Here is a 16,243-nt window from a genome sequence, read left to right as displayed (position 1 = left end):
TTCACCATGTTGGCCAGGCTAATCTCAAACTCCTGACCTCAAGTGATCTGTCCACCTTGGCCTCCCAAAGCGCTGGGATTACAGGTTTGAGCCACCACGCTCAGCCTTTTTTTTTTTTTTAAATAGGCAGGGTCTTATTATGTTACCAAGGCTAGTCTCAAATTCCTGGCCTCAAATGATCCTCCTGAGTCAGCCTACAGAGTAACTGGCATTGTAAGCACAGAGCAGGAGGTGTTAATAAAAGCAAAGATCAAGGACAACCAGATGAAAAAATCATCAGTGTCTGAATAATCAAGTTTACTGTATTGTAAAATTCAGAATTATGTTTCCTTTAAAGATGATGGCTAGTAGAGATTTTATAGGCATCTTAATTGTGACTGAAGAATTTTAGGTGCAACTAGAGCATTCAGCTTGGAAAAGTAAAAGAATGGATATTAAAAATTAATGTAATGACATAATCCTAATAAGAAATAACTTCTAAGCAGATGTTATGGCTGCTGACCACCTATGTAGTATGATCTGCAAAGCCCTAATATATAGACTCAAACTTAACATCCCAAATAAAATTTTTTATTTTTCCCACTTAAACCTATTTCTTCTATAGTTTTCCCAGTTAACAGTACCATAATTGAACCCCCATTGCTTGGGCAATGGGGTTCTCCTTGCTTCTTTTCTTCATCTGTCACATCTAATTCAACAGCAAACCTCCAAAATGTTCCTTACTCTGACAACTAAGTCCAGTGTCACCTCTAACACTGCAATGTTCCGGTCTCTTCTTTCACTTTTGCCCCATACAGTGTGTTCTCTGCACAGCAGCCAGAATCATATTTTAAAAATATAAATCACATTGTTTATGACCTCCACCTACTTAAGAATGCCTCTAAAGAATGCCAACTACTCTTATTTCTTGCAAACACCTATCACAGAACAGAAGATCCTATAAGATGATCTAGCTTTGCATCCCCTTCAACCATCTCCTACCCCTCTCTCCATCACCACAATGATTTAACCCTGGTAAACTTTCTGCACTACAAAAATGCCAAAAATGCTATATTTTTTAGAGCCTTTGTATCTTAGTAAGCTTTACCCTCAGATTATAACATGGCTGGTTCCTCCTTCATTATTCAGAAATGAGCAAAATGTATCTTCATAATACTACCGTAATTTAATTTGTGTATTTACTATTTTGTTTACTGACTGTTCCTCTTGGCTAGAATGTAAGCTCCATGACTTTGTCTGCCACTATATCGCTGGCATCAAGAACACAGAAGGCACTATGGAATGAACACTCACTGCAAACTGAGATAGAAGACGCAAGCCCATGACCCACGTATCCCCTACCCAATCGTTTTTAATAAGGGGAAAAAAGTATTTGTTTGAATACGCAATATAAATGATCTTTGACCACAAAGAAAATAAGTAACTCTACAAAAAGACATTATAAAAGATTGATTCCTTACTCCTAACACAGTATTTCTAAATGGAAAAACCTAATTTTCAAGAATGGAACAATTAGATGTCAATGCAAATACAAAGCTATTTTCACTGCATGAAGTATTTAAAAGATTTATCTATAACTAAATCAATAGTTCCTTTGGAAGAAATCAATTTAGTGCTATCAGCTGCAACTGTAAAAAACAAAAACCCTCCAACAGTGGGTTTACACACAAGGAAAAATATCACCTGCATTTTTAATAAGAATATCTAGCTGGGCTTGGGTCTGGAGAATTTAGCAATCTACATATTTGATTATGAAAAAACTCTATTTTAATAAATGTGTTAAATGCTAGTTCATCTAAGATTACATCTTTTCAAACATCAAACCACTACAGTATTACTCAGAATCACTTTTGTATCTGCACAATTTCAAAAGTTATCCTGGGACACAAACTATATTAAATAAAACAAATATTAAATGTAGTTACATATTATTTATCTGGCAAGCTCAGTCATCTCAAACATGGCTGGGAAGTGGGGAAAAACACACACACAAAAAAAACAAGTAGTACTCAAAATATTTCTAATATTAAAGTTGAATAATAAATATGAAACTACTTCAGATCTTTTTCATGCTATGCACAATTCATATTATACGAAACTATTTCAGATCTTTTTCATGCTACGCACAATTCATTTTATAGATGGGGCACAGGGTTGGCAAAAGAGGTAAAGTCAGAAGTTAATGTCAGTTTAAAGTCCTGAAAAAGTTGGTTGCATTGTTAATGTTTCAAGAACTGCTACTTCTGCAGAAGAAAGCTATGACATATAGTATGAATTAATCAGATTCCATCAAGCTTACCAATATGGTATTTTTAACCATAAGGGGTTTGCTAGTGTGAAGCCCCTTACAATGATAGCAGTAAACTGGGAGCACATGGCATAAAACACAGGAGAAGGCTGGGTATGGTGGCTTGCGCCTGTAATCCCAGCATTTTGGAATGCCAAGGTGGGAAGATTGCTTGAGGCCAGGAGTTTGAGGCCAGTCTGGGCACTATAGCAAGACCCTGTCTCTACAAAAAATTAAAAACAAAAATAAAAAAATTTTTAATGAAGGGGAAAAAAACACATGGTCAAAAGGAGAAAGATACCTATGTAACAAATGTGCATATTCTGCACATGTATCCCAGAACTTAAAAATTAAAAAAAAAAAAAAAAAAAAAAAAAACGGGAGAGAGAGAAAGAAAAAGCAATAAGCACAAGAGCCTGGATCCTCTCAGAACAGGTCATAAATATTCCTAACATCTTTTAATCAGGATATTATTATATATTATCCATAATAACACTAAATAATCATCTCCTAGTACAATACTGATTATTTACTAGTTGTATGACTTTGGGCAAAACCTTTAAATATAACAAATCCCTCAAAATTTAAATAATAAAAAAGGGCCAAGTAAGTCAGTTCCAGTAATGAGAGGAGATTTTAACCAAAAATATAGATGGGGCATAAGTGTGGCAAAAGAGGTAAAGTCAGCAGTTAAAGTCAGTTTAAAGCCCTGAAAAAGTTGGTTTCATTGTTAATTCTTTAGGAACTGCTACTTCTGCAGAAGAAAGTTATGATATACAGTATGAATATATTTCATTTTCCATACTTGTTCTAGCACAGTATTACCAACAGTATATCAGATATAATTTACTAAAACTTCCTGGATTTGTAAGTGCAAAGAAAAGCGATTTTGCTGTAAGAATTAACTTTCAATTTTATAAATATGATTTAGTGACAAAATGGGATTTAATCTTTAAAAAAATCACCTCTGTGAAGTAATGCTTGATTTTCAATGCCCTTAAATAAGGAATGCTGAGAAACAGAACAAGTCTAAAATATAATTTTCTTAAGGCCCTCAAAGATTCATGTCCATCCCACATGCAAAATACATTCGTTCTATCCAAACATTCCTAAAAGTCTCAACCATTACCATATCAACTCAAGTCCAAAATCTCATCTAGATATAGTCAGTTCAAAAGTCACACATCTCATCATCTAAATCAGCTATAGGTAAGACTGTGGGTATGATACATCCTAGGGCAAAATTCCTCTCCATCTATGAACGTGTGAAATTAGAAAACACAGTATCACTTCCAAAAGACAATGGTAAGACAGGCATGGGACAACGGTTATAGAATCTCTCATTCCAGAAGAGAAAAGAAGGAAGAAAGGAGCCACTGCCACCAAGCAATTTCAAAATTCAGCATGGCAAACTCCATTAGGTTTCAAGGCCTAAGAATAACTGTGGCCTACAACTCCACCCTCTGGACCCAAAGCTTTGCCCTCAGAGTCATTCTTCCATTTTCTTTAAAGGTAGCACATGTTGGCAGCTGAGCAGTTTTATTAGCCTGTTTCCTGCCTGTGAAATTTGGAGAGTTCATACAGCCTTCCTTCATTTTGTCCTGTCAATCCAAGCTGCACTATAGAGTTTCAATTCTCAAAACCCTTAAGTCGCCTGTGTACGTCATGAGGGTTCATACCATTAGACAAGAGGGTCTTCCACAGATGTTCCCCAGATCTACATTCCTAGCTTTTTTGCTGAGACAACTGAGGAGATCCATGAGTCACATGCCTAATCCCTTCAGCACTAGCAAAAGGTTATCCTGTCACACTCACGGCTTTCTCTCCAGAACACGCTTTCCACTTTCCTGACAATGAATATCCTAACTAGTGTCTTCTACAATCTGGATAGGCTAAGAATTTCCCAGATCATCAAGTCCTGTATCCTTTTTGTTTAACAGTTCTTTCCTCAATTTATCTCTTTCATCACTTTACTATAAGCAGCCAGAAGTCAGGCCACACCTCCAATACTTTGAATAAAAACCTCCTCAGCTAAACATCCAAGTTCATTGCTTACAGTAAGTTCTCCTTTCCACAGAACTGCAGGACATAACTCAGCTAGGCTTTCTACCACTATAGAACAAGGATATCCTTTTCTCCAGTTGCCAAATACATGTTCCTCATTTTGTTCTAAGCCCTCGTCAACCAGAGGCACTTCTTTTTTTTGGTTTTTTTTTTTTTTGGAGACAGGGTCTGGCTCTGTCACTCAGGCTGGAGTGCAGTGGCACAATCTTGGCTCACTGCAACCTTCACCTCCCATGCTTAAGCCAGTCTCCCACCTCAGGCTCCAGAGTAGCTGGAACTACAGGCACACACCACCACACCCAGCAAGTGTGTGCGTGTTGGTAGAGATGGGGTTTCGCCATACTGCCCAGGCTGGCTTGAACTCCTGAGCCCAAGTGATCTACCTGCCTTGGCCTCCCAAAGTGCTAGGATTACAGATGTGAGCCACTAGGCCTGGCCTTTTTTTTTTTTTTTTTTTTTTTTTTTTTTTTTTTAAAGAGACAGGGTCTCACTGTCACCCAGGCTGGAGTGCAATGGCATGATCACACTTACCTTACTGTAGCCTCAACCTCCTGGCCTCAAATGATCCTCCTGCCTCAGTCTCCTCAGTAGCAGAGGCATTTTTTTTTCTTTTTTTTTTTTTTTTTTTTTTTGAGATAGTCTTGCTGTGTTGCCCAGGCTGATATCAGCTCACTGCAACCTCTGCCTCCTGGGTTCAGGTGATTCTCCTGCCTCAGCCTCCCGAGTAGCTGGGATTACAGGCATGTGCCACCATGCCTGGCTAATTTTTGTATTTTTAGTAGAGATGGGGTTTCACTATGTTGGCCAGGCTGGTCTCGAACTCCTGACCTCGTGATCCACCCGCCTTGGCCTCCCAAACTGCTGGGATTATAGGCATGAGCCAATGCATCCAGCTCATGTTCGTGTTTCTACCAAAACTAAGTTTATGACAATATATATATTCTCTAAGATGATACGGGTTTTCTCTCCTACACTCCTAGCTTCATTCTGAGCCCTAACCAACAGTCCATTATTTCCTTTATTTATTTGTTTATTTTTGAGATGGACTTTTGCTCTTGTTGCCCTGGCTGGAGTGCAATGAATGGCGCGATCTTGGCTCACTGCAACCTCTGCCTCCCAGGTTCAAGCGATTCTCCTGCCTCAGCCTCCCAAGTAGCTGGGATTACAGGCGCCCGCTACCACGCCCGGCTAATTTTTGTATTTTTGGTAGAGATGGGTTTCACCATGTTGGCCAGGCTAGTCTCAAATTCCTGACCTCAGGTGATCCTCCCGCCTTGGCCTTGTAAATTGCTGGGATTACAGGCATGAGCCACTGTGCCCGGCCCATATTTCCTTTAACATCCATATTTCTACCAACAGTCCATTCAAGGTAATCTATGCTTTTTCTATCATGCACCTTCAAAACTCTTCCAGCCTCTATCTATTTCCAAAGACACTTCTACATTTTTAGTTATTGGTTATAGCAGCATCCCACTTCCTGGTATGAAAACCTGTATTAGTTTCCTGTGGCTGCTATAATAAATTACCACAAACTTGGTGGCTTAAAACAATATTTTTTCTCTTACTATCTGGAGGTGTTCTGAAATCAGTATCACTGGGCTGTAACCAAGGTAATACACTCCCTCTGGAAGCTCTAGGAGGGAATCTGTTCCTTTCTTCTTCCAGCTTCTAGTGAGTAAGCATTCTTTGGCTTATGGCCATATCACATCTGCCTCTGTGGTCACACTGCCTTCTCTTTTTCTGTCATCAAGTTTCCTTCTGTCTCCCTCTCGTTAGGATACATGTCATTACATTTAGGTCCATCCCAATATTCCAGGATAATATCAAGATACTTAATTATATCAGCAAAGTGCTTTTTGCAATATGAGGCACCATTCACAGGTTCCAGATATTAAGACATGGATATCTTTTGGGGGGGACCATTATTCAGTCTACCACGGATACATACTCATCTCTCTCTCTTTTTTTTGAGATGGAGTCTTGCTCTGTCACCCAGGCTGGAGTGCAATGGTGCAATCTTGGCTCACTGCAACCTCCACCTCCTGGGTTCAAGCAATTCTCCCGCCTTAGCCTCCCGAGTAGCTGGGATTACAGGCATGTGCCACTGTGCCTAGCTAATTTTTGTATTTTTAGTAGAGATGGGGTTTCGCCATGTTGGCCAGGCTGGTCTCGAACTCCTGACCTCAGGTGATCCGCCCACCTCAGCCTCCCAAAGTGATAGGATTACAGGCGTGAGCCACCGTGCCCGACCTCATCTCTCTCTTTACCTTTATCCCCTTTTGATATACTCGCTTTAAATAGTTTTATAATGTGATCAGCTTGATCATCCATGTATTCCATCCATAAAAGAATACATTAGCAAAATTTGTGGGATTAGAAATGCAGCAAGAGAAACTTCAATAGATTCTACACTAGGTAAAAGTGGAAAACTTAGCTATTTTCCTCCATCTTCTTTGACTTATAGGAAATAACCACAATAAAAAACAAAAGTTGGCAAAAAAATAAAACTCTGATAACAAAGGCAAAGATTTTTGTGAAGAAGGTCCATGCGGGAAACAGGAATGGTCCATACAGGAAACTGTAATGACAGGGAGGCAAATGCCTCCACAACTAAAGACTGAGTATATGATTTTAATTAATTTTTTTTTGAGACAGTTTCACTCTGTCACCCAGGCTGCAGTGCAGTGGCATGATCTAAACTCACTGCAACCTCTGCCTCCCGGGTTCAAGCAATTCTCGTGCCTCAGCCTCCCAACTAGCTGGGATTACAGGTGCGTACCACCACGTCCATTTAATTTTTGTATTTTTAGTAGAGACGGGGTTTCACCATGTTGGCCAGACTGATCTCGAACTCCTGACCTCAGGTGATCCACCCACATTGGCCTCCCAAAGTGCTGGGATTATAGGCGTTAAGCCACCACACCCAGCCTGAGGATATGACTTTAAAACTACCATATAACAGATTCTCTTCCCTCAAACCTTAGTTTTTTTTTTTTTTAGAGACAGGGTCTTGTTCTGTTGCCCAGGCTGGAGTGCAGTGGTGCCATCATGGCTCACTGGCAGCCTCAAGCTCCTGGGCTCAAGTAATCCTCCCACCTCAGCCTCCCAAGTAGCTGAGGGTCTCATTACGTTGTCCAGGCTGGTTTCCAACTCCTGGGCTTGAGATCCTCCCATTTCAGCCTCCAAAAGCACTGGGATTATAGCCACAAGCCACTGCACCCAGCCCAAACCTTTAATTTTTAGAACCTATTTGTTTATTGTTTGTTTGTTTTATTTTTGAGACAGGCTCTAGCTCTGTCATCCAGGCTGTAGTGCAGTGGCATGACCTCAGCTGACAGTAGCCTCTGCCTCCTGGGCTCAAGCCATCCTCCGACCTCAGCCTCCTAAGTAGCTGGAATTACAGACACATGCCACCACGCCCCACTAATTTTTGTGGGTTTTTTGAGAAATGGGCACTCATTATGTTGGCCAGCTGGTCTTGAACTCCTGAGATCAAAAGATCTGCCCCCCTTGGTCCCCCAACTGCTGGGGTTACAGGTGTGAGCCACTGCACCTGGCCTAAAACCTATTTTAAAATAAATTAAATTGGAAAACAGTTTAAAAAGTATTTCTGTTCTTACCTCTACACAGTCAAAGTTCTCATCAACTTTAGATGCATATTCAACACGGAACATTGTTGACAGGCTACCAGCAATATAGTATAACAGGATCTTTAGACCCTTGTAACCAAAAGCAGTTTCACTGAAATGGAAAAAATAGCAATAATGGAATGAATTTTTGCTGTCATTAAAAAGTATTAACCCTACATATAAACAAGTTTAACTTCATGGGTAGTTTCAAGATTTTAAACTATACTTAAAAAAAAAATCTATGATAAAATGTGCTTCAGTTTTCATCTATAAAATAGAATAACTCAGGAATGTTGCCTAAGTCAGGAATGTTGTTTGGGTTAAATAAGTTAATACACGTAAACTACTTATAAAACTGGCACATCGCATAAGTACTCAATAAATGTCAGACATTTAATACTATTGCTACTGTTGCTGCTGCTGCTACCATTACCAGTATTAGAAGGCATTTCAAATGAGAGAAGTAGTGTTAAACTAGGACCTGGCGAGGCAAGCAGCTACCAAGCCTTGGACTAGTCCCTCCAACTTCCTGCTTACTGAATCACCAAAATCCAGAGCTGCAGTGATAGCACCTGCCTTACTACATGTAAACTGCTCTATGAAATCAAAAGGCAGATATGGAACTGCTGATAATTTTTCCACCCCTGCTCCCTGCTATCACATTTATGCCTTAATATTCCTTTTTCCAGCTTAAAAGAGTCTTCTAAAAAGTGAACTCTAAATTATCCAGAATAGGTAAATCTATAGAGACAGAAAGTAGATTAGTGACTGCCTAAGACTAGGGGTCAGGGTAAAGGAAAGTGACTATTAATGCATTTTAGGGTTTTTGATGGAAGTAATGACAGTGTTCCAAAATCGACTGTTTGCACAACTCTGAATACATTAAAAACCACTGAATTGTACACTTTAAATGAATTGCACAGTATATATCTCAATAAAGCTGTATTCTGATTTTTTTAGAAAGTGAATTGTGAAAGAAAAGTGTTTGAAAGAAGCAGTGTCATTTCCAAATTTTTGTCTAGGCTACAAAAATATGCAGCATTGTCCATTCCAGCAACTCTGAAAGTTATGTGAAGAAGAAAGGAGTGGCAATGATACTAGGATCAAGACCAATATCATGCTTGGGTCATACAGTTCAGGGATATCACTATTATGTTACTGTCACCTGCCCACCTTAGAAGAATGGTATACAAGACCCCCACTTTCAGTGATATTATGCAAAACAGTGTGCAAAATGCCATTAAGAAGCACTATCTGGGCCGGGCATGGTGGCTCACACCTGTAATCCCAGCACTTTGGGAGGCTGAGGCGGGGGGATCACTTGAGGTCAGGAGTTCAAGACCTGCCTGCCAACATGGTGAAACCCCGTCTCTACTAAAACTACAAAAAAAAAAAAAAAAAAGACGGGTGTGGTGGTGGGTGCCTGTAATCCCAGCTACTCAAGAGGCTGAGGCAGGAGAATAGATTGAACCCAGGAGGTGGAGACTGCAGTGAGCTGAGATTGCACCACTGCACTTCAGCCTGGGCAAAAGAGCAAGACTCCGCCTCAAAAAATTAAAAAGAAGCACTATCTGTAAAACTAGATCTTATCTACTAAGATATTATTATATGGATTTTTTAAAGTAGTAAAAAGTAGAGAATAAAACAATGTCTCTTTAAAGATAGAACTCCAAAGAGAAAATATTCTTATTTTTATAATACAGTAAAACCTGTTTAAAATATAAAAGGCTGAAATTTTGGCATTAATCTACATATAATAAGATATAATTATTAATATGTGAAAGCATATAAAATGCCTAATCTGATACATTAATAATGAAAAATTCACAGGAAATTTGTTGCAGGAAGAGACATTTGTTGACTTAAAAACACAGTAAGGGCCTGGTGCAGTGGCTCACGCCTGTAATCCCAGCACTTTGGGAGGCTGAGGCGGGTGGATCACCTGAGGTCAGGAGTTCAAGACCAGCCTGTCCAACAGGGTGAAACCCCGTCTCTACTAAAAATACAAAAATTAGCTGGGTGTGATAGCACGTGTCTGTAGTCCCACCTACTGGAGAAGCTGAGGCCGAAGAATCGCTTGAACCTGAGAGGCGGAGGTTGCAGTGAGCCAAGATTGCACCACTGCATTCCAGCCCAGGCAACAGAGTGAGACTCCATCTCAAAAAACAAGCAAACAACAAAAAAAGCCACACATTAAATATGGCTGGGTGCAGTGGCTCACGCCTGTAATTCTAGGACTTTGGGAGGCTGAGATGGGCAGACTGTCTGAGCTCCAGAGTTCGGGACCAGCCTGGCCAACATGCCAAAACCCCGTCTCTACTAAAATTACAAAAAAAAAAAAAAAAAAAAAAAAAAAAAAAAAAATTAGCTGGGTGTGGTGGCACACACCTGTAGTCCCAGCTACTCGAGAGGCTGAGGCATGAGAATCACTTGAACTGGGAGGCGGCAGAGGATGCAATGAGCCGAGAAGATCATGCCACTGCATTCTAGCCTGGGCAACAGAGCAAGACTCCGTCTCAAAAAACAAACAAACAAAGAAACTCAAAACCCCCACACATTAAAGAAATATGTCAATGATGTTAAAATAATGCATGGGGGGAAAAAAGACATGAAGGGAAATATTTAAATGTCCACTATGTCTAAATACCCTTTCCTACTACAACAAACCAGGGGTTCCATGGGAGACTGACTGACTCCAGAACTAACAGGGAAAGTACAAGATGAATCTGGAAACATCCTATTGTGCGAGAAAGTAAAGTATCATCAAAATTATAAGGACATATCAGAAAGACTCAAAAGTGTCTGAAAGGGTGGCCACTTGCCAAATCTGTGATAATTTGAGCATCAAAATTAGTAGCAGTAACAGATTGTACATAACCCACTGAATTGTAAAAGACTCCTTAGCCAGGTGCGGTGGTTCACACCTGTAATCCCAGCACTTGGAGGATCACTTGAGCCCAGGAGTTCAAGACCAGCGTGGTCAACATAGGGAGACCCCCATCTCTTAAAATTTTTTTTTTTTTGAGATGGAGTCTCGCTGTGTTGCCCAGGCTGGAGTGCAGTGGCGCAATCTCAGCTCACTGCAACCTCTGCCTCCCAGGTTCAGGCAGTTCTCCTGCCTCAGCTTCCCAAGTAGCTGGGACTACAGGCACCCGCCACCAACACCTGGATAATTTTTTGTATTTTAGTAGAGACGTGGTCTCACCTTGTTGCCCAGGCTGGTCGCGAACTCCTGGCTCAGGCAAACCTCCTGCCTCGGCCTCCCAAAGTTTTGGGATTATAGGTCTAAACCACTGCACCCGGCCAAAAAATTTTTTAAAATTAGCAGGGTACGGTGGTACACGCCTATAGTCCCAGTGCTTCAGGAGGCTGAGGTGCGAAGATCTGCTTGAGCCTGGGAATTCAAGGCTGCAGTGAGCTGTGATCGCACCACTGCACTTTAGCCTGGGTGACAGAGCAAAATCCTGTCTCAAAAAACAAAAACAAAAAAAAGAATCCCTGAGTTTGATACAAGTAAAGAAATAAATAAGAGGAAGAAGAGCTCTTTCTTATAGTAGCACGCCCAACTAATAAATGAAACAGGCATGAAAGAGTTACAAAATCACCATTTTACAATCATCATAGTAAAATACTGATTCAAGCAAGAATCATTAATGGATGCTTCTGGGTGAAAGCTTGACGGAAAACAGGATATTTTCAGTCTCACAGTATCTCCCTACAAACTACTTATAAATTACAAAGGAAAAAAGATTAACTTTATAGTGGAAAAACCTAGCAGCCACCACTAAACCAAGTGACCCAAGTTAACCAACAAGGGACAAACTGACATCACAGACTTCCTGATGTGATACACTGAGGACACAATACCATTTCTGTAATGGCACAGCAAAAATATGCATTATCTGAGTTTAATCACAAATAAACCAATCAAATTAATCCAATATAACAGTTCTACAAAATTAGCCTATACCCTACAAAAATGTATGTTAGGAAAAAACAAATGCTGAGGATCTGTTTCAGATTAAAGAAGAATGAAGAGATATGACAACGAAATACAATATGATTCTGTATTGGATCCAGGATTGGAGAAAATTGCTATAAAGGAATTACTAGAAATCAACTGACAAAATCTGAAACATGGGCTGCATATCAGAAGATAGTACTGTATCAGGCCGGGCGTGGTAGCTCACGCCTGTAATCCCAGCACTTCGGGAGGCCAAGGTGGGTGATCACTTGAGGTCAGAAGATTGAGACCAACCTGACCAAGACGGTGAAACCCCATCTCTACTAAAAATACAAAAATTAGCTGGGTGTGGTGGCGGGTGCCTGTAATCTCAGCTACTTGGGAGGCTGCAGCAGAAGAATCATCTGAACCCAGGAAGTGGAGGTTGCAGTGAGTTGAGATAGCACCACTGCATTCCAGCCTGGGCAACAACACGAGACTCTGTATCAATGTTAAATTTCCTGAATTTTTACAACTCTTCCATGGTTATTAACCTTATTTTTAGGAAATACATAGTGAAGAGAAATGAGGTGTAAAGGATCAGGATAGATCTGCAACCTACTCTCAAATGGTTCAACAACAACAACAAGAAGAAGAGAGAATGATTAAAGCAAATGTAGCTAAATGGCAACTGGTGAATCCAGGTAAAAAAATATACAGAGATCACTGTACTATTCTTGCAACTTTCTGCAAATGTGAAATGTTTTCAAAATCAAAAGTTTTTTTTACAAAGTATTTCAATGATGTAATCAAAGTATAGGAAATTAAAGAACAGTGCTAAATATACTGGGACATATCTTTATTTTGTTTTTGTTTTTTTGAGACAGTCTTGCTCTGTCACACAGGCTGGAGTGCAGTGGCATGATCTCGGCTCACTGCAACCTCTGCCTCCAGGGTTGAAGTGATTCTACTGCCTCAGCCTCCCGAGTAGCCAGGACTACAGGCGTGTGCCACCATGCCTGGCTAATTTTAGTATTTTTAATAGAGATGGGGTTTCACCATGTTAGCCAGGCTGGTCTGGAACTCCTGACCTCAGGCAATCTGCCCGCCTCAGCCTCCCAAAGTGTTGGGATTACAGGAATGAGCCACTGCACCTGGCCTGGGACATATATTTAAAGTTCCTTCGAAAAAATAAACTTCAGGGCAGGTACAGTGGTTCATGCCTGTAGTCCCAGCTCTTTGGGAGGCACAGGTGGGAGGATCACTTGAGCCCACGAGTTCAAGACCAGCCTGGGCAACATTGGGAGACCCAACCTCTACAAAAAATTAAAAAAAAAGGCAGGCATGATTGTGTGTGCCTGTAGTCCCAGCTACTCAGAGGCTCAGGTGGGAGGACTGCTTATGCCCAGGAAGTTCAGGCTGCAGTGAGCTTTGATCACACTATTGCACTCCAGCCTGGGTGACACAGCAAGACCCTATCTCAAAAATAAATAAATAAATAATAAATAAATAAACTTCTCTCAACTGCTTATTTAATCATAGAATAACAACTTAAGCTTTCTATTACAACTTCAGGGGAATACACGCTACTAGAAGTAATTTAGCAAAATGGTAGCAGAAAAAAATAGTAGTTATGATTATGGGCTCTGGAGTCAGATTGCCTAAAATCTACACTCCAGCCATTTGTATGTTCATGAACAATTATCCAATTCTATCAATGCACAAAGTAGCAAATAATAATACCATCATTAATACTGTTGTGAGAATTAAATAATGCATTTATAGCACTAAATGGTAGATATTAAAATGACTGGTGTCTTTGTAAAAAAACACCACTATAACATATATTTTAAGATAAACCACATTAAAAATAAAAACAAAGAAAATAAAATTTGATTTCTAAATCTAAAAGAAAAAGAATGAAAATTTTTTTTCCATACTAATTTGACAAACATTTTACTAAGTTACTTACTCATCCCCAAAGAGTTGATGGGTATACTCAGGAAAGAAAGTTCTAATGTCATTTTCAAGATCTTCAGGAAAACGAACTGTTTCAAGGGACAAAAAAATAGAGATATTAAAGATACTAAAGATATTGAAGGTGACAGGTATTCCTATTTCATGAGTTTCAGTATAACTAGGATACAGCCAACATTTTTCTTACTCAAAGTGTCATTTCACGATTATATGATTTACACTGTATTCTCAAGAGACTAGTGAACAATGAAAATTAAAATATTACTTTGAGTGCTTCAGCATCAAAACCCTACTTATTCTAAGAATCAGAAGGCGAGGTTATGACAGAGGCACCTGATTTAGTTTTTATTTTTCCATGTTTATGCACAATGCAATGAGTAAAGGAAAAACAAAGACGCTTTGAGATAAGAAAAGTTACAGCAAATGAAAACAGAATGCTGTAAGAAACATTCTGATAATAACAATAACCTGAGTTTGATGAAGTCATTCTTTCTGACTGCTAGATGACATTTATGTTGTTCTCATGTTTGTTTTTTGCTATTAAAAATAACACTGCAATGACATCTTATATACATCCTGCTGTACTTTTATAAGTATACACGGGAAATTCCTGGCAGCAGAAAACTAGGGGGAGAGTACTGAAATATTTGTATAAACATTGCTGAAGTGGCCAGGTGCAGTGGCTCATGCCTGTAATCCCAGCACTTTGGGAGGCCAAGGCAGGTGGATCATCTGCGGTCAGGAGTTCACACCCAGCCTGGCTGACATGGTGAAACCATCTCTACTAAAAATACGAAAATTAGGCTGGGCACAGTGACTCATGCCTGTAATCCTAACACTTTGGGAGGCCGAGGTGGGCAGATTACCTGAGGTCAGGAGTTCAAGACCAGCCTGGCCAGCATGGTGAAATCCCGTCTCTACTAAAAATACAAAAATTAGCTGGGCATGGTGGCACACACCTGTAATCCCAGCTACTCGGGAGGCTGAGGCAGGAGAACTGCTTGAGCCTGGGAGGCAGAGGTTGCAGTGAGCTGAGATCGTGCCACTGCACTGCAGCCTGGCCAACAGAGCGAGACTCTCTCAAAAAAAAAAAAAAAAATTGGCTAGCCATGGTGGCGCATGCCTGTAGTCCCAGCTACTTGGGAGGACTGAGGCAGGAGAATCACTTAAATCTAGGAGGTAGAGGTTGCAGTGAGCCAAGATCATGCCACTGCACTCCAGCCTGGGCGACAGAGACTGTCTCAAAAAAAAGAAAAAAAATTACAGATAGATAGATAGCTAGCTAAAGTGCCCTATAAAAATATTCTAACAGTTTATACACCCACAAGCAGTTTATATACCCATAGCTTGTAAACTCTTTTGCTCCCCTACACCCTTGAGAACACTCTGATGTACTCAAGGATACTCTGTACCCTCAACTTTAATTTCTATCAATCTACGATGGAACGGGTATCCTTTTATTATTTTTATTTGTATTTGTTGTGAGTACTGAAATACTAGACAGTTCCCTGATAAAATTTATCTTAGGAAGAAAATTTTATTCATTAAAAAATTCTTAAGCAATTGAAGAATGAACAGATAAATTGGAGAGCTGGGCGTGGTGGCTCACACCTGTAATCCCAGCACTTTGGGAGGCCGAGGCAGGCGGATCACTTGAAGTCAGGAGTTCAAGACCAGCCTAACCAACATGGTGAAACGCCGTCTCTACTAAAATACAAAAATTAGCCAGGCATGGTGGTGGGTCCCTATAATCCCAACTACTCTGGAGGCTGAGGCATGAGAATCGCTTGAACCTGGGAGGAGGAGGTTGCACTGAGCTGAGATTGTGCCACTGCACTCCAGCCTGGGTGACCGAGTGAGACTCCATCTCAGGGGGAAAAAGAAGATAAACTGTAGATGAAAAATTTCTTAACACTGTCCTCACAGACCAGGTCATTCCCTGCATGCCAAAGTATCACCAGCAGATTACTAATTTACAGAAGAAAAGGTATACTTTCACTGGAGAGATCTGGTAGTCACCTCCTTTCCAAATGATCTAACTTAGCATCATTCATTGTGGGACAGAACAACATTATGTGCCTCCTGATTCAATGCAATATGAAGTACAGTCATCCCTCAGTATACTCAAAAGACTGGCTCCACGACCCCTGACTGTACCAAAATCCATGATACTCAAGTCCTGTAGTTCTGTCTAGTGTCCCAAACACTGTATTTTCTATCTGTATTTGGTAGAAAAAAAAAGTCCATGTGTAAGTGGACCCACACAGTTCAAGTCGTGTTGTTCAAGGACCAACTGTATGCTGCATCACCCATGAAGTTTTCTCACCAAAAATTTTATCTTAA

At 40.3% G+C, this 16,243-nt stretch overlaps 1 protein-coding gene across 1 annotated transcript in view; it reads right to left on the bottom strand.

Moving 5' to 3' along the window:
* The window catches only part of HAT1 (histone acetyltransferase 1), a 69,544-nt gene that overhangs the window by 30,711 nt on the left and 22,590 nt on the right, over positions 1-16,243 (bottom strand). The window contains exons 3-4 of the mRNA XM_003253707.3: positions 13,896-13,971; positions 7,972-8,092 (exon numbers count right to left, since the gene is read on the bottom strand). Of these exons, the coding sequence (XP_003253755.2) occupies positions 7,972-8,092; positions 13,896-13,971 (197 nt within the window). The remainder of the gene's footprint in view (positions 1-7,971; positions 8,093-13,895; positions 13,972-16,243) is intronic.

Source organism: Nomascus leucogenys, chromosome 22a (genome assembly GCF_006542625.1).
Source record: "Nomascus leucogenys isolate Asia chromosome 22a, Asia_NLE_v1, whole genome shotgun sequence".
NCBI lineage: Eukaryota > Metazoa > Chordata > Mammalia > Primates > Hylobatidae > Nomascus > Nomascus leucogenys.
This window is presented reverse-complemented; position numbering and strand designations above follow the sequence as displayed.